We start from the raw sequence: 18,253 nt of genomic DNA, 5'->3' as shown, positions 1-18,253 counted from the left end.
GATGGATTTATACCTGAAATTGGGGATTGTACCTTGCAAACTAGACCTGGCCATCATGTGCCTGTGTATAGTAGTGAAAGTTGCTGTATGTTTTCAGTCTATTAGATACTGAAGATCTGTGACCACAACCTCTCCCTATTGCTTTTCACTTCCTTGATAGTCTTTGTCATCTGTGATCTTCACTGTAACAGTCTGATATTAAGTTTTCCTGTAGTACTGATGGTGATACTCAACTGTTCTGCTGAGAAATTGGTCTTGCTTGGCATTACTTGAATTGCGGAACAGCTGAACTACGTCAGGTGCTCAAGACCATGTCCAGTTGAGGTTTGAACTTCTCAAGGGGTGGAGAATCCTCAGTCTTCCTGTGTCCTGTCCCAAGGTTTGTTTGCACTCATAGAGAAAAAAAAAAATCTCAACATCTAACTAATTTCCCATGTACCAGCTCATCCCTGTTGCCTCTCACTCTGTCCCTGTACATCTCTGAGAGGAGTTCAGTTCTGTCTTCTCTGCACCCTCCTGCTAAGTGTCTGTAGGCAGCAGTAAAGTACCCCTTCACCCTCTCTTTTTCCAGCTGAAAAAACTCAGCTCACTTGGCCTGTCCTTGTATGTACTGTGCTCCAGCCCCTGACCATCCTGATGTCTTCTGCTGGACTTGCTCCAGTCTGTCAATATCTGTGTTGTACTGGGGAGCCCAAAGTGGCTCTGGAATCCAGTTGTGGTGTTACCAGTGCTGAATAGAGGGGAGGAATCCCTTTTCTCTGCGCATTTGCTGAGGCCAAGATTGGTGTCATTGTTGCAACAGGGCATGCTGCCAACGTAGGGGTACCTTGATGTCCCCCAAGATCCCCCCTGTCCCTTTCTGCAGTCTGTTCTGTGTCTGGGGTTTTTCCCAGGCAGCAAAGTCATGGGATGTCCTAGGGAAGGACTTTGCTTTTGCCTTTATTGAACCTCATGAGGTTTGTGTCGACCTTACTAGAAATCCCAGATTGTTCTTAACTCCCTGTTGCTGATAGGCAGGTAGCAGTAGCCCCCGGGTGCTAGTTTCTAATCTGTTTAATTGGAGCAATGCTAGTTTCTGCTGGGTCATGGTTTGCTCCTGAAGGTGATCAGTGTTTCCCACTGAATATGTGAATGCCATCCATTTTGTGAAACCTAGCATACCTTGCAGGCTGAATTTGAGCTTTAGGTAGTGGCTTTACCTTGCTGAGTGGGCTGTACCTCACACATTTGCAGTACGTTGTCTAGCCCTTTTTCTAACCCCATGTCCTGAGTGCTATGCTCCATGGTGCCCTGGGAGCTGGTCCTCTGGCTGAGCTTAAACATTATGATCTCTCTCTCTTCATGTGACCCTCAGCGAAACACTGGTGCACATCCACATGGCATTGCAAGGACTGGGCCAGAGCCTAGGATTGGGGCTGGGTGTGTAACTTCCATAGTGGTAAATGACAGCAACACACAGGACGGCAACGTTTATGAAACCTTCACTCACTGGATGTGCCACCCAGGCTGTTCTCACCTTTCCTTTGCTGTAACTCTGTCCCCAGAAATAGCATCTTCAAGAAGATTAATTGCACCAGTATGTGTATTTTGATGAAAGAATGACTCTTTGGTGGATAACCTCTCTGCAACAAACAGCAAATGGTAAATGTGCTAAAGTAAATGGTCACTGTCATAGTGACCACCTATCATCTCTTATTAAAGAAGAGTTCAGGAAGGAAGAGTCAGTGCATTCTTGGCCAGGAAATTTCACAGATGGTGAAGGGGATGAGCCACACCTCCCCTCTTCAGTTTTAGGAACACCTTTCACAGGACAGCCTCACTCTTGGCACAGTCACTGGGAACAGTCTTGCAGATAGCTCAGACTGGGCCTCTTGAAAACCAAGGAGGGTTTCACTACAGCTTGTCTTTGCTCTGTTATCAGTGAGAACTGTAATGCAGCATCACTGCAAAATGTGGAGGCCTTTCTTGCCTCCCCTCTGTAGGTTGTTTGTTTTTTCCCCTTGCTAGCATGGGTAACACCAGCAATGGAGGTGCAAGAAAGGGTTTATATCAGTGCCACCCAGGCTTGCTGGACCCTGCTGAAGCTCCCATCAGCAAGCTTCCTTGGTGCTCTCTGGGTGCTGAAGCATGCCTGTGCCCATTGCCATTCTCTTTGATTGCAGAGGGGATGTATCTGTGGTCTCCTTTACGGTGCCACTTTCATGCTCCTGTCATGTCTTCTGGGGCTGCTGTCCTGTTTGCAGTGGAGATGAAGAGCTGGGGGCTCTAACCTCACCTAATCTTAGCCAAATCTAGGATTTGGCTAAGTTGCTGAAGGATCTCTGGCCACGGCCAACTTAGGATCCTGCTGGCCACAGCATCTGTCAGGATCCATCTGGAAAGGGTGTGGGGATGCAATGAGGTCCTGGGAAGGGGCAACATATATGAGGCAGGGCCTGGTTCCTTTGGACTGCTGTGGCTATTTGGTTAGCTTTGACCCATCTGCTCACTAGCCCACAGTTTAAATTAAGGAGTGCTCACAAAAGCAATGATAACTGATTTGCAAGAACAGCTGTACTGGCCTGTCCTGTTGCCTCCCTAAATCAATGTCTCAGCTTGCTGACCCATTCATAGGGAGGCAGGAGAGAGTGAGGAACCATCATGGGCTATTTTATACTTGGAGCTGGTCCCACAGCCCTGCAGACACAGCCAGTGGGCGTGAGCCTTTTGGGGGGTCCGTGAGTTGTGCCACCCTGTGAGCAAGAGAGCCTGGTGCATGCAGACAGCATTTTTCATCCCCCAAATCATTCAGCATCTCTGTCAGCAGCCAAGCCATAAAGATAGTAAACATAGGACAGAAGTAAAGAAAAGTGGGCATGTGGTTAGAGTGCTTCTCTTACTGCCCTCCTGGGGCAAAAACAGTTTGTATATGTGGAGAGATAAGGACTGTTGCCAGAGGAAAAGACGAGGAGAAGTTTTCTGAGAGGCAAGCTGGGCAAGTGGTGTGACCTCTGTTCCCGTGGGACATTCTGCCTTGGTCCCAGCAGAGCCATTCTGCCAGCTGTGCTTGGGCAGGGGTCTGCACTGGGTCTGTCTGCTGGGAGGCAAGAGATGTGCTCCAGGACCTGTCCCTTTCCTGGCTAGGCAGTGTGTTGGGACACTCTCCTTCCCTTGCTGGTGCATGGCTCCCTCTGGCTCTAGCAGTGTCCCCCTCTGCAGTGTCTGGTGGGCTCCAGGTGCAAGGAGCAAGATTAAACAGAGCAGGCTTGGGAAGAGCAAGTGCACTCTGGCAGGTGGGCAAGGAGAAGGGGCCTTTGGCAGCTCAGGAGAAACTGCAGGCTTTTGCAAAACGTTGCTTGGTGTGTGTAAGGTGGCTCTGCGAGGTGGAACAGAACAGAGTCAAGGCACTGGCTCTTTCCTTATGGACTGTGAATACTGTTGACTTGTGTGCATGGTGCAGTGGAGTCCGTGGCCAAGATGGTCCAGCTTAGCTGTGTGCATCTACCAATCTTGTTGTAGGGTTCAAAGCGAGTCCTAAGATCAAATGAATACGTCCTCCCACCTGGCGGCCTGATGGAGACCGAGCTGGAACTGACCTTCTCGCTGCAGGTACCTTGTGTTGCCTGGTCCCCTGGGCTCCCCGGTGCTCCCCTCATCTGGCATTTCTCAGCAAGCATGGCTTTGGGGGCTCAGTGTGAAGGGGGCAGCCTCTGAGGAGTGGCCTCCTGTGGTTGCCCATGCTCAGATCATAACAGCACAGATTCCTTCTGCTGGCCAGCTGCTCCATTGCTCCAGGGGTTGTTTTGCTGGGCAGTGTGGATTTGGAGGATGATGTGAAGTGCAGGTGGCCTTTGAGGGGCATCTCAAAGCTCAGCAGGTCATATCCTGCTGTACCTCAGCACTGAGGAAGAGTTTTCTACCTGTGTGTCACACTGAGCCCTGCCATCATGCTGCCATCTTCCCTGTGCTTGCCTTCCCCAGTACCCACACTTCCTCAAGAGAGATGGCAACAAACTGCAGATCATGCTGCAGCGGAGGAAGAGATACAAGAACCGCACGATCCTGGGCTACAAGACCCTTGCAGTGGGCATCATTAACATGGCCGAGGTACAGGGTGCTGGGAACAGAGGGGAGCTTTGCATGGCCTCTGTGTGCCAGTGCTGGGAAGGGAGCTGGGCCGGCTGGCAGGCGCTTGGTGCTGTGAGTGCTATGGCTTGTTGGCTAGCTATAAGACAGAGGGGGTGGGCTGCCAGCTGCCATTGTGTCACCCTGGCAGGGGGCTTGTCTGTCTGCCTAGGTGATGCAGCACCCAACAGACGGCGGGCAGCTTCTGGGCCTCCACAGCAACATGAAGGACGTGAACATCCGAGTGGCTGAAATCAGCATCTACTCTCTGTCCAGTCAGCCCATTGACCATGAGGATGGGAGCGTCCCCTCAGGTCCTAAAATCAAAGCTTCAGGTGTGTTAGCGCTCATCACAGACCTGAAGGCAAGCGTTTGGGACAGAACGTGGGTAACAGAGTGCGTCCACAAGCGCCTGCCAGCAATACCAATCATTTCACTGGAGCCATGACAGGTGTCATGCTTAGCTGTGGCATCTGCACTGTCTGCTTTCAGATCGCTCCCCAGACATTGATAACTACTCTGAAGAAGAGGATGACAGCTTTTCCTCAGAGCAGGAAGCCAGTGATGATGCTGTGCAGGGTCAGGTAAGGGAGGCTGGGCAGGGTGGCTTATGTCCTGGTCCCATTTCTGGGGCAAGGGTCAGGGGTTGAGGGTCTTGATCACACTGAGTGCTCTCATCTCCCTTGCAAACCGTTGTCATGGTTTCAGAGGGCAGAGAGCCACAATACCTGACAGCAGGAAGAGCTGTGGGCTGCTGTCAAGTCCATGGTGGGGCCAGGGACTTTGGAGAGCCATAGATCTCACCCACGTGTCCTTGGAGCTGTCTCGTCTGCAGCATAAAACCCCTGCCGAGCCCCCTCCACCTTGCACCGTGGTTGTCTCCCGTCTGCCTGTGATAATAGACCAGAGGCTGCCCTCTCTCTGAGAGAGAACAGAGCTTTTAGGAAGAAGTACAGTCTGGGTTTGAAAATGATCAGAGGTGGTAGGCCCATCCCAGCCCTGTGATGAGCTGTGCCACTGCTGTTTGCTGTCCTCTTGTTGTGGTCCCCACACTCAGGGCCAAAAAAGACTTGTGGTAGCGTGCTGATCAAGCACAGGGGCAAACCCCTGTTCAGGGCCCTCCACATTACCTGTCCCATCGTGCTGGGTTAACACATCAGGGCCCCATGTCCCTGGGAGCTGTGTGTATTGTTGAGGCTGATCCCTGGAAGAACACTTTTTGTGAGCTCAGGTGCTGTGTCCTTTGAGCTAACCCCGGAGAGGGGAGAGCAGGACGACACATGGGTCACGGGGAGGCTGGTGAGTGCAGAGAGAATAGCTTTAGGTTGTGACAAGGACTGTTGCAGAAAGCTGCTGTCTCTCCTCTGAATCTTGCTGGTACATGTCCCCCTGGAGGGGCCTGGGGGCAAAGGTGCTGGGGAAGAAGGTCTGTTGGGAGACAGTGCGAAGCGGGGAGAAGGAGCTGCATGGAGAGAGGTGGGAGTAGTGAGAAGCAAGACTCTGGGAGCAGAGTGGACTAACGCTTTTCAAAACGGGGGCAAGCATGGAGCAGGGGAACTTCTAGGAGGTGCTACTCTCTGCACTCTGAGTTGCTCTGATGTGTTGCAACCTTTTGCCTGCAGGATCTGTTTGATGAAGAGGATGACTTGAGGAAAACCAAGAAGGCTAGGAGGAAAATGATCCGAACCACATCAATCACCAGAGTAACATCAGCATTTACAATGTGATCAAAGAGATGGAAGGGATTCACTTCCTCCCCACCCTTGCAGGGAGTGAAGGGGGTTGGGGGCTGATGCTGGCAGTGATGCAGAGCAGGGGAGAGAGGCCTTGGTTCTGAGAAGAAGGGGCAAACCTCTTACCATTAATGAGCTTGCTGCTCACAGCTGTACCCCAGCTCATGGTCTGTACTGTGTTTAGCCTGGCTTCAAATCAATGATTATCTGTGTGCAACACAGTTTTGACATGCTGCTGTGACATGGTCTCTTCCCTTTCCCTCTCTGAGGAGGGGGAAGATTGGTGCAAGGAAGGGTGAACCATTAGCAGCTCCTCTGCCTGTCAGCAGAAGTGGGGAGCTGCCCTGCCAGCCCCCTGCTCTCCAAGCACCTCCTTGTCCCCGTGTGGTTCAGCTCTGCGGGTTTCTGGGCACCCTCTTCCTGGGTTTGGTCCCCATCTTTTCTTGCCTGAAGGCTGCATTCCTCAACCAGATGGTCTGGGGAGAAGGGAGATTTAAAATGAGAGAAAGTGCTATTCCAGTGTGTGTCAGAGAGAGATTGAGTCCTTGCACCCTCCCTCATGCCCAGATACAGCAACTTCTTGCAGAGTCCAGATTTAGTTCAAATCCTACAGCAAATTTAAAGAGCAAGGGAGAACATAACTGACTTTGGGCCTGTGGACCCAGAAAGGAGCCAACGGCGTGTTAGAGAGAGCAACCGTAGCCTGTCCATTAGTCACGTGGTTTGATGGTTTTGCTGATCTTTTTTCTTCCCTTGTTTTGTTTTAGCAACCAAACTTCAAGCAGAAATTTGTGGCTTTGCTGAAGAGGTTTAAAGTGACCGAGGAGGTAAGAAGTGGCAGTGTCTCCTGCAGATGTGTAGGTGGCAGAGTGCTGGTTCCCACTCGCTGGGAGCACAAGACATGAGCTGCAGGTGCTCAGGGATGGTTCCAAAGGTGGTGTGAGACATGGCACAGACTGGGCCTTGGCTTTTCCAAAGCCTTTGGCCTCAAGAAGGCAGCTCTGAGCTTCATGCTCAAATCAAAAACACCTTCCTGTTGGGGAGAGAGGCCAGGGGAAGAAGGGTGCTGTCATACACTGGCTCTGCCCCAGGAGCTGGCATTGAAGGGGCAACCCCGTTCACAACTGAGAGCAGGCTAACATCAGCCTGGGGGTAGCTGGCCTTGGCTGGGAGCCTGCAATGAGCATGCAGCACAGCCAGTGGAGGTCCTCCCATGTGTCTTAACTCCCAGTATGATGGGTGTCTGAGACTTCTTCAGATGTCACTCTCGTGGCACCCTCCTTTGGCCCAATAACAGTGTCACTTGCTTCTTCCACAGCCTGGATTTGGCTCCCCCGAGGTGGGAACAGTGCCGTGGTGTGCCTTGTGGCTGGGAGGGAGCTTGTACGTGCCTGGCCTGGGATGCAGGTGACTCCGTATCTCTTCATTGCCCTCTGGGCTTGATCCCACAGGTCCTGGACTCTGACCCTGTAGACCAGACCCAGGAGGTGGAGGAAGACCTGGGCTTGCTCTATGACAGCCTGGAAGAGTGCAACAACAGTGACAGCGGCCCGGAGATCGAGGACAATGAGAGTGTGCACAGCACACCCAAGCCCACCCTGAGGTAAGGATTGCAGGGAGTCACAGGCCAGCAGCACAGTCTATGGGACGCAGAGAAATGCCCTCTGACACTTTTCTGTTGCTTGGGCTAATGCACACATTGTCTTGTCTCCACTTCCATCGCCATCTTCTGTTGGCACCACTGAGCTCCTCACTTGCATATCCTGTTTAATAAACTCAAAACTACCCATTAAAGCTGGCTTCCTTCACATTTAGTCTCATTTAATATCCTGCCAGTCCAGCACCTGACACTTACTGATCTACTGAAAGATTACCGACTTGATCTAAGTCCTGGCTCTTCCCAGCTCTCCTATCTATCTGCTGACAGTTCTGGCCTTCTCAGGGCTCTCCACACTGAAGCATGCCTGTCTTTTGAGCACTTTGTGACTGCTTGGGCCAGTCCTTGTGTCCCTGTGAGATCTACATGCTGTGTTCCTACCCTTTGTGGAGACATGTGACTAGCAACCATCAGCGATGTTCCTCACCCCATTCCCCAGGCACCTGGTGGCTTGACTTGCTCTGCCAAGCACTGCTGACTTGGCACAGAGGTCTCCAGTGGACCATGAAGTGAAACCAGGCTTTTCTTCCACATGATCTGCATTCACCTGGCCTCTCTGCTCATGGCTGTTCTGTTTCCATGCTGTCCTTTTGTGAGAAAGTTGCCTTTTATTGTCTTTCTACTTGGCTGCCTCACACTGTGCCAGGTCTCTTCTAGCCAGCCCAAGCTTGCTTGTCATTGTTTCTATAGTTCAGTATTTAAATATAATTTGGATTAGTTGGAATCCCTGCTGAAGGTTCTTAGCAGGGGTAGCAGACTTTGTCTGCCACAGGAAAACTGTTTGAAATTAAATGTGCTGGATTCAGAAGCCCTTGGGGCACTGGGGAAGAAACAGGAACATGACAGAAGTCATGTTTTCCACAAACGCACGAGTCATCATGAAGGGGAGGCAGCAGGTGCATGGGCAAGGGGGAGCTGCTTAGGTGGTCTTCTTGGACTCCAAAAGGAGTTTCACATGGTCTCTCATCAAAGAATTTAAAGAAACAAAGGTGCTGTGGGAGAAAAAGAAGGTCTTTTTGTGGTCAGGTAACGGTTTATGTATGTAAACTATGTAAAACTCTGTAAACTGTAAGAAAAGTCTATTAGGAGTATTTAAATATAAGACCCCGCCCTGGTTCTGCAAGTGCCTACTGGCAAACATCTGGTCACTGGGAGAGCATCCTAGAGTAAGTGCTGGTTTGTGCTTGTACCTGCCCTTACAGCCTTCCTTGAGTGTTTGCTGCTCTCTCTGTTAGGACAGCCTGTTGGGCCCTGGGCTGGTTTTCAGCCTGGTCACAAAGTGTCCCTAGCTTGGTTTGCTCTCTAGTGCCTTGGTTTCTGGCACTGCTGAGTGTGTGTCCCCTTGAATGCACATTACTGGGCCTGTACTTTTTCTAAGGAGACATGGGAGCTGGCTGCCAAGTTCTTTAGTAGAGAAGGTTCCAAGGCCCTGCATAGCCTTCTCAGCTGGTGATGACCTTCCAGCCCAGCCTGTAAATTCAAGATGTGATCCTCATGTTGGATTTATTTATTCTCATAGACAGCCTTGATAGACATTGTGAAGATCTCTGTGGAGCAAGGGCATTAAGGTAGTCCTTAACGGTGCTCTGCCAGTGCTCTGGATTGGGACAGTGGTGTTGGGAGCAGATAGCCATCCTTTTGATCAGCCAGGGAGGCCATGCAGCTGTAGGCTGCTCCTGCACTGGGGTGAAACTGAGGCTAGAACCGAGGCTATTAGGTAAGACCCCAACAGTCTGAGTCTTTGAAGATCAGAGGTGAAGGAACAAATGTCTCCATAGGTGACTGGGAAAGTGGATGGGGGAGAGGGGGGTGATTCATTGAAAACAGGAGGAGGCTGTGCAGAAGGGCTGGAATTTACCTAAATCTCAACCTGCTTGAGACTCAGACTCAATCATGCCTATAGGAGAGCCCTTAAACTGCAGAACAGGGAAAGCTGAGAATTGCAGAAGAGCTCTGTGCTCAGTGTGACACATCCTGTAGGGATGAAAGCTTCTGAATTGCAAGTGAGAGAGGGCAGAAACAGACACAGCTTCCATGGGGAAGGAGGAGACAGCCCCATTTAAGCTGGGTTTTGAAAGCCAGACCGACTGTATACAATCTAGACACGTCCAGTGTCTAAGAAAAAGGGGGGGATGAACGTACATTTTTGAGGTGCCAGTGGCACCAGGAGTATTTCACATTCTGGTGGGATTACTGGGACAGTACAGAGGAGTGTGGGAAAGATGCTGATTGGGGGATGAATTATTAGAAAACTTACATATTTCTCTGGTTTGACTCTTAAGTTATTAACATTGTATGGATTGAAATTGCTAGCTGGGAAAAGGCAAGTGTAGAGTAATGACTGTACAGCGTGGTGATGATGCCTGAGGTCCTGTAGCAGAGATTGGAAGGGTGGAGAGAGCAGAAATACGTTAATAACAGGACACATCATTTATCCCTGTGTGATGTGGAGAAAATGTCCTACCAAGGCACAATGCCGACTCTAAACCTGTAGCTTTGGTAAATGAACACGTCATGAAGCAGCTGGTCCTGGAGCCAGTGAAAGGAAAATTGAGCCTTGACTTCTCCCAGCCAGTGTATAAACACTGCTGCTGAAGAGCTGCTGTGTTGTGGGGACTATCATTTACTGAGATGAAATGTCCTTGTAGGAGCAGTAAAAGCAAAGAACCTGGCAGCACAGTGTGCTGTATACAAATGAGAAAACATGTTAAAAGGAAAGTAAAAGGAGCAGCCAGGATGTTCAGAGGTTTGTAGGTATACTGCAGAAAGCTGCAGATATATCCAGATGAGGACAATAGAAAACAATGGAAACCCTGGCAGAGTCCTAACAGAAGAACTGCTCTATATCCTACGCCTCTGTGGCCATCCCTGGAAACCTTCAACCTGGTATCCCCATCTGCACACCAGGTGAATCAGGAGAAACTTTTCCTGGGAGTTAGTGAGCAAATACATATATACATCTTAGAGGGAAGCTGGCTCAGATCTCCTGCAGGGAAGTCACACATTGCAGATGGGCTGCAGTTGCTGCAAGGGTCTTGGGAAAGCTGACAGGTGATATCCAGTGATAGAGCCTGCTTGTTTCCGACAGACTGGTCTTTGAGCAGCCCACAAGATATGGAGGGGGTCCTTGGCAAATAAATAATGGTGGAAAAAGGGGAAACAAAGATGGAAGCTCACACTGTGGCGGCAGAGACAGTCCTGCTGCCCCAAGGAGTTCCTGTGTTGACCATTGTGACTTGGGCACAGGACCTTGCAGTTGCACTGTGTGCAGCTCTACCAAACATCACCTCAGAGATGTAAAAAAAAAGGCAAATTTAAGTGCTGGGGAACAAAACAGGGCATGCTGTGCTGCTGCACTACCCAAGGTGTGGTTCTGTGTGCAATACTGTGGTCTTCAAAGCCTTGGGAAGGGGAAGGTGGAAGCTGCTGCTGGAAGTGTGCAGGAGCAGCAGTCAGAGGCAAGGAGCCCTCCCTGGAAAAGGGGGAGCAGAAGGGAAGGCAGCAGAAATCTGTGGAAGCTGTGGTGGTGCAGAGCGGGCAGAGAGGCTCAGCAGCACATTGGAGTTGTGGTGTTGACAGAGACGATATGCCAGTGAGATGGGGCAAGGTGGCAGTACCTCACCCTGCGCTGCAGTGGTAGAGGATCACCTGAGAGAGAAATCGCTGCTGGCTAGGAGACAGGGACCCTGCCTCCAGCTCACCGGGGTCACAGGTTTAGCCCTGTTGGTCTGGGGTGGCCCCATCCTGTCCCTGCACCCCGCACTGTCGCAGCAGACCATGGCGTGTGGGGCTGGCAGTCTGCTGGCAGGTCTGCTCCTAGGCTGGGAGTTGCTCGGACACTTGGATGTCTGGCCCTGTGTCCCACTGGGGACCTCTCCACAGTGCTCTGTGCTTGGAACAGGCTGGCGGGCATGTGCTGGGGTCATGGTGACTTTGTTCCTCTCTTATTCCTGCCTTTTTCTCTCCTGTCTGTCTGTCTGTCCATCCGTTCGTCTGTCTGTTTCTCTGCAGGCGTTTCTTTGAGGGAGTCTCTCATTCTGGTTCCCAGACTGAGATCGGCAGTCTGCACAGCCAGAAAGGGCAGGATCAAGAGTCGGGCAGCCCTGTGAGTTACACCACCACCACCACCTCTTGCCCCCTTCCCTCCCCAGCCAGCCCCGCATCCCCACAGTGCCTGCAGCTCCCTCTGAGACCACAGCTCCTGGCAGCACCTGCCTGGGGCTGCTCCTTCCCTTCTTTCCTCTTCTTTTTCCCAGTGCAGGCAGACAGGTAGCGATGGGGGGCATCCTCTGGGGCCGGTCCCAGGGGGATGCCGGGCTCCCCTGTGGGAGCATGTGTTCTATGAGGCCAGGCATGGGTCACTGGCAGCTGCCCCGCTCGGGGTGCTACATCCTGCTCTGACCCCCCTCCATGTTCCCCAGGGCGAGGCAGACAAGCGGAAGCCAGGAGTGCTGCAACCACAGGAAGAGTCAGGAGTGGAGGTCCCTGCAGTGGTGAGTCCAGGCTACGGGATGTGGAGTGGGGCTGGCCTCACCTTGCTTTCTGGGGTACCAGGGATGCCCACCAGCCTGGGAGCAGGGCTGGGGTGACAAGTAGCTTTGACTGGAGAGCAGCAAGAGTGAAAGGAGGGTTAGGGTCTGCAGGAGATGCTGCCCAGCCCCTTTTGAGGCCCTGCAGCCTTGGCTCCCCAGCAGGGCCACCAGCCCTATCCTGGATGGGGGCACCCATGGGTGCAGGGCAAGGAGAGCGGTGTGTGAGAAGTGACTGTGTGTGGCCCTCAGGAGCTGGCTGCAGAGGAGCCATGTTCACGGCTGGCCCCCGCAGAAGCTGCCACAAGGGAGGGCAGTGTGGACAGGCTGGCCCAGCTGGGCCCCGGGACCAAAGCCGAGCTCCCCTGCGCCGTGTCCCCCAGGTAAGGCAGGTCCATGCCTCATGCCAGGGCTTAGAGGGCTCACGTTGGCTCCCTGGCGTGAGCAGGGTTTGGCGGAGATGGGGTTTCCTCAACAGTTTTGCCTCTCCTGCTTCTTGCTCACAGCAAGGCAGAGAGCAAGCAGTTGTGGCGTCCCCGCAGCACCTCTGTGAAGGACCGGCAGAGCTCAAAGGGACAGGGTGGCCGCGCCAGCAGCCTGGACAGCGAGAGCTCTCCAGACTCGTGGCACAGCACCCAGGTGAGGCCCTGGAAGCCACCTCACCTGGAGGCTTCTCACTCAAGAGCCTTCATCCATGGGCAGAGTGGCCAAGGCAGCTGCCTGGGGTTAACTTTTGTGGTCATGCTGTGATAGGTGCCCCGAAAGTCTGTTTACGATCAGCTGAACCAGATTCTGGTCTCAGACGAGCAGCTCCCCGAGAGCATTGTGCTGGTGAATGTCGCCGAGTGGCAGGGGCAGGTGAGTAGGCGTGACGGGAGCTGGATGCACGGGGGGAGCTGTAAGCAGGGTCCCAGGGGATTCTCCCAACCATGGCAGGGCATCCTAGGGAAACTGGCACCAACTGTGCCCTCTTCTCCCCCAACGTGGCCCTTCCTTCGGGGACACAGTGCATTTGCACAGTGCTGAGCTATAGACACAATAGTCTAGTGTGCCTCCTCCATCATGTGCCACACACTAGCATTGCTGGATCCTCAAAGCACGATGCCTTGACCAGTCCCAGAAAGGCTGGTTAACGGACTGTGCCCTGTACGCTCACTGCTTGGTCCTGGCTCCCAGCGACCACACTCATCAGAGCTTTGTTGGGTGCCCTGGCAGAGGTGCCAGACTCCCTCTGCTGGCACCAGGCCCTGGGAAGCAGCAGAAGTGCCGTTTCTCATTCAGAGATGGGAGAGCGTAGCCTGCCACTCCCAGGGAGCATTAACTGCATTGTCAGAGCTGGGGTCTCTGGGCAGGGAGGCATGTGAGGCCTTCCTGCTTCATGCTGATCACCATCGTGTCCATGTGAGGACGGGCCCAGCCCCTGATGAGCACCTGCCTCCCCCATGCATGGAGGAGTTGACTGCTGAAGGTGAGCAGGGCCACGTACATGTGTGCAAACATGCAAACAGCACTTGTATAAAGCACTGGTGAGACCCCTTTGGGATCCTGCAGCTACAGCTGACATCCAGAAACAGTGCCAGAAAATCAAGGCAGGGTTTGTGGCAGAAGAAAGGGCTTCTCAGTGAGAGGCAGTGGAGTCTTGACCCAAGTTGTGCATCCTTGGTGTGTTCCTGCTCTAGCCCTTGTCCTGATGGGGAAAAAGGAGCAACGCCCATTCCCAGACCCTGTCATGGCATCTTTTAAGCCCCCTTGTCTAGCACAACTGCCTGTTTTACCACTGTTCAGCTGCATGCAGACACTTGAAGAGGCACAGAAGGATTTTGGAGTGCCACAGTGGGAGAGAGCAAGAGAAAGGAATGATCAGAGGGGGACTGAGCCTACATCTGGGCCCTGCTGTGGGATGGCAGGATTTAAATTAGAGGCTCCCTGGATCAAACCCTTTGTCTGAGGAGCACAGCCTGGTTCTTGGGACAGTTTTGCCCTTGCCATCGCAGGGTGGTGACTGCTGTGCTTGAAGGCAAGAGCAGGGGGCTGGGGCAAGCAGCCCCTTGGAGCAGAGCTGGGAGGAGGGGGGGGTGCTCGGGCATGCAGCCAGGGGTGACCTGATGGTTTCAGCCTCCCCGCACGGCATGGGTGGGTCAGGGGCCCCAGCTCTATCCTGGGGGGCACAGGGGCCAGGACAGGCATGGGCTGGTGCTGGCCAGGACAGCCATGGCCCCCCAGTGTGCCTTAACCTGAGCTCTCTGCATTGGCAGTACGTGAGTGAGCAGCTCCAGGCGCACAAGCAGTTGGTTGTATCCACCTGCTCCGTGGCGGACATCCAGGCAGCCTTCAACACCACCGTCTCCCGCATCCAGCGATAGTGAGTACAGCTTGGGCTCAGCGTGTGACTGCAGACAAGGGCTGGGAAGGGCTCTGGCTCCCCCAGGGCTCATTAGGACCCTTTGGGATTGTGGACACAACTCTAGGAGCAGGTGTGGGCCCTGGGGAAGGCGAGGGATCCTGCTGCTGGTTGTGCCCATGGCAGCACTCGGCGAGCTGGAAACTGTCAGCAATGGGTTTCTGATGCTGGGTCTGCTGGTCTGGCAGGGCATATCCTCTGCCCCCCGACCCACCTGCTGAGCCACTGTGCGTCCCTCACAGTCTCCTTTTCTCTCCTGTTGGCAGCTGTAACTGTAACTCCCACATGCCTCCCCCGGTGAAGGTGGTGGTGGCGGGAGACCAGAGCTACCTGAGCGTTGTCCTCCGTTTCTTCGTGGAGCAGCTGGCCAGCAAGACACCAGACTGGCTCAACTACCTTCGCTTCCTGCTTGTGCCGCTGGGTGAGAGCCACCACGAGCCCAGCCCCAGGATTGTCCTCGCCCACCGCCTGGGTTCCCCCGCCTGGAGCCAATGTCACCCTTTCTCACCCGCAGGCTCTCACCCTCTGGCCAAGTACCTGGCCTCGGTGGATAACAAATACAGCACTCTCTTCCTGGACACAGCGTGGCGGGAGCTGTTCAGCAGGGCTGAGCCACCCGTCGCAGGTGAGGAGGGGGGCAGGCCGGGGCCAGCAGTGCCCTGAAGGGGAGCCCAGCTGCCACCAAGACCCTCACTGCTCTTTGCACCTGCAGACACTGTGGACATTGCGGGCCGCGTCGCCCAGTTCATCGCTGGAGCCAGCCTCTCTCACCAGCTCCCCATCTCTGAGGCCATGCTGACATATAAGCAGAAGAGGTGAGCATGGCCCTGAGGCGCCTGTCCTGCCTTGTGCGGCCCCCGTCTGGGCTGTGCCCGGGACAGGGCTGTGGGAGACGGGGGACAAGCGAGCGAGGCCCCGCGCTCTACTCTGCCGGTGAGCAGCGCAGTGCTGAGGGGAGCTGGGGTTCCACAGTGAGAGGCCCATGGTGCCACCCCCTGCCACCCCCTGGTGTGCTCAGCCCTTCAAGCAGCTGTGGGCTGTGACAGCCCCAACAGTGGGGACCGGCTGCCAGGCTGGGCTGGGCTGGGGGCTGCGAGCTGGCACTGTGCTGCCCGGGGGGTGACGCTCGTGTTCCAGCTGCACTCTCACCTCTCCCTTCTCTTGGTTTCTGGCACCCAAGGAAGAGAAGTCTGTATTTTGATTTTTATATCAGGTATTGGCTTGTGCTTGCTGTGCCGCTGCCTGGCCCCCCCCTCCCCCCATGTGCGTCCATCCCTCTTGCCGTGCAGAGGAGCTGTGACCCCAAAGCGGGGCAGGGCTGCCCTCCCGCATGCAAGCCCTCTCCCAGCACCGGAGGGGACAGCTCCTTGCCTCCGTGTGTAGTGTGCCCTGTGCTGCCATGTCGGGGACGGGGTCACATGGGTGGGAGGGCAGAGCAGACCGTCCCAGGGGCTGTGAGCCAGCATTGACCCCTGCCAGTTTGGGGGTCCCTGGGCCACAAGGCTAGCCACATGGCACTCGGTGCTCAGCCCACCCAGACCCTGACCAGCCTCTCTTCCTTGTGCAGCCCCGACGAGGACTCCTGCCAGAAGTTTGTACCCTTTGTGGGGGTGAGTGTGTCTTGGGGCTGGGGGGAGAGGGGCAGTGCACAGCTCTGCTGGAGCTGGGGATCATCTGACTTGTCTGACCTTGCAGGTGGTGAAGGTGGGCCTGGTGGAGCAGTCCTTCAGCGCCTCTGGTGAGTCCCTGAGAGCCCACAGTCCCTGGCTCCCTTCTCCACTGTGGGGAGGCCCTTGTTGATGTCCTCCAGCCCGCCCTGACTCACACTCTTCCTCCCTAGTGGACTCAGATGATGCCACAGCCTGCACCCCCTCCCTGCTGAGCTCAGCACCAGCCACTGGTGGAGCAGCCTCCTACGGCAAGGAGACTGTGAGCACCCCACCACCCTCCCCATCCGTCAGCAGTGGCCTCTCCGGTGCTGGGTAAGGAGGCTTCGCTCAGTCTGGGGCAGTGGGTGCTGGGGTGGGAGGGTCTGAGGTGCTCACGGGCCAGGCTGCCACATCCTGGGGTTATTGGGCCAGTGTGCTCCCAGGGCAGGCTGCAGCAGGGCTGTGGGGAAGGAGAGGAGCAAGGACACCACCTGTGTGCTGCATAGTGCTGCCCATCTTGCCCAGGTCTCTGAGCCCTGGTGTGGAGGTGATGGGCCTGCAGGTGGACTACTGGACGACACAGGGGCTGGACAGGAAGAAGGAGGGCGAGAAGCGTGAGATTGGTATCAAGAACACACTCAAGAGCAACTTCCGCTCACTCCAGGTCAGCCGCATCCCCAGCACAGGGGAGCTGGTGCCCCCTAGCACCATGGCCATGACTGTGGTCACCAAGGAGAAAAACAAGAAAGGTAACCAAGCCCACCCTGGGGTGGTCGCCGGCTGTGGGGCCACAGTCCATTGCAAAAGGGCAGGGGGGGAGCCCGCAGGGAGGGCAGGGCTGAGACCCGGCCCAGCAGGGCCAGTCAGTGCAGCCAGCCCTGGGGTGAGGGCTCCCGCCCAGGGCCACGCGGGGACATCCTAACGTTGGTCCTTTCTGTCCTTGGCCCCCAGTGATGTTCCTGAGCAAGAAACCAAAAGAGAAGGACCTGGAACCCAAAAGCCAAGTCATCGAAGGGATCACACGCCTCATCTGCACAGCCAAGCACCAGAACACGATGTTGCGAGGTGAGGGGAGGCGCGAGCCCCACGGGGCTGGAGGTGTCAGACTCAGCAGCACAGGCTGCCTGTGGCGGGGCTGTGCCTCACCGCAGCCTCTCTCTCAGTCTCCATAGATGGGGTGGAGTGGAACGATGTGAAGTTTTTCCAGCTGGCAGCACAGTGGCCAACGCACGTCAAGTACCTGCCTGTGGGCATCTTCGGCTACTCAAAGAGTGTGTGAGATGCGGGGGCAGCCCCAGGATGGAGCTGCGGAGGGTCGCAGGAGGAGACTGGGAGGCAGAGAGACGGACACGCTCGTCCCGTCTCTTCTGCGGCCCAGCCCCTGACTGCTCTGCAGAGGGAGATACCACACCTGCACCACTCCCTGTGGGCCAAGACCCATGAAGGTGAGGCCAGTGAGACCGGGTCCATGCACCCTCCAATACCAGCCAGGGCACCACGCCATCTGCCTCCCATGACCCCCAACAGCACCCAGGGACAAGGGTTAGCACCAGCTGCAGGGACACAGAAAGGGCTCTGGGCCCTGCTCTCCCCAGCTACGCCTGCCCGGCCAGCTCCCTGGCCCGCCGGGGCCTCAGCTGGGCTGGGCCCAAGCGGGTGCCCCAGCGCTGGAGCCAGCAGGATCGCTCGGGGCAGGGAGGGGACAGGTGCTGAGCAGGGCCCACCAACCCTGTACTGCCCCTCGTCAGCCCTGCTGCCAGCCTCGCGCTGCTGTGCCCAGCCCTGCCCTGCGGGGCTGAGCCTCAGCAGCTTTTCTGCTGGCATAGCTCTGCCGAGGCTGTCCCCAGGCTGCTGGAGGTCACCCTCATCTCCCCATCCCTTCCTGACCAGCCCTGCCCCATGGTGCTGCCAGCTGGAGGTGTGGCATAGGGGCACCTGGGTTTTTTTTTTTACAAGATTCTATTTTTTTTAAATTTATTGTACGGTTACTTTTCGGGATTAATTTTAATAAATTAATGCTGGTACCATTATGGCAGGGGGTGTGTGTGTGTGTGTGTCCCTCCATGCCTGAGGACATGGCCCAGCACAGCTGGGAGAGAACAAATGTGGGCAGAGGGCAGCTACTCCCACCACTTCTGCAAGCACAGCTGTCAGGGCTGCCTGGGCACAGCAACCACTGG

General features: G+C 55.0%; 1 protein-coding gene across 4 annotated transcripts in view; it reads left to right on the top strand.

Annotated features, from left to right (window-relative positions):
- The window catches only part of LOC137662988 (phosphofurin acidic cluster sorting protein 1-like), a 71,160-nt gene extending 53,097 nt beyond the window's left edge, over positions 1-18,063 (top strand). The window contains exons 3-24 of one of the 4 annotated variants that reach the window (XM_068399820.1): positions 3,499-3,588; positions 3,961-4,086; positions 4,277-4,439; positions 4,597-4,688; positions 5,727-5,807; positions 6,605-6,664; positions 7,289-7,440; positions 11,506-11,599; positions 11,916-11,987; positions 12,276-12,406; positions 12,530-12,662; positions 12,777-12,881; positions 14,279-14,385; positions 14,691-14,845; positions 14,939-15,049; positions 15,137-15,239; positions 15,992-16,034; positions 16,120-16,162; positions 16,265-16,406; positions 16,599-16,822; positions 17,025-17,138; positions 17,237-18,063. In XM_068399820.1, the coding sequence (XP_068255921.1) occupies positions 3,499-3,588; positions 3,961-4,086; positions 4,277-4,439; positions 4,597-4,688; positions 5,727-5,807; positions 6,605-6,664; positions 7,289-7,440; positions 11,506-11,599; positions 11,916-11,987; positions 12,276-12,406; positions 12,530-12,662; positions 12,777-12,881; positions 14,279-14,385; positions 14,691-14,845; positions 14,939-15,049; positions 15,137-15,239; positions 15,992-16,034; positions 16,120-16,162; positions 16,265-16,406; positions 16,599-16,822; positions 17,025-17,138; positions 17,237-17,352 (2,457 nt within the window). In that variant the 3' untranslated portion in view covers positions 17,353-18,063. Of the gene's footprint in view, positions 1-3,498; positions 3,589-3,960; positions 4,087-4,276; positions 4,440-4,596; positions 4,689-5,726; positions 5,808-6,604; positions 6,665-7,288; positions 7,441-11,505; positions 11,600-11,915; positions 11,988-12,275; positions 12,407-12,529; positions 12,663-12,776; positions 12,882-14,278; positions 14,386-14,690; positions 15,050-15,136; positions 15,240-15,991; positions 16,035-16,119; positions 16,163-16,264; positions 16,407-16,598; positions 16,823-17,024; positions 17,139-17,236 lie in introns of all 4 variants that reach the window. The other 3 variants (XM_068399806.1, XM_068399798.1, XM_068399812.1) reach the window with 3 other exon arrangements.
- Positions 18,064-18,253: the final 190 nt, after the last annotated feature.

This window comes from Nyctibius grandis, chromosome 1 (assembly GCF_013368605.1).
Source record: "Nyctibius grandis isolate bNycGra1 chromosome 1, bNycGra1.pri, whole genome shotgun sequence".
Classification (NCBI taxonomy): Eukaryota; Metazoa; Chordata; class Aves; order Nyctibiiformes; family Nyctibiidae; genus Nyctibius; species Nyctibius grandis.
Note: the sequence above shows the minus strand (reverse complement) of the source record. Positions and strands in the feature narration are given on the sequence as shown.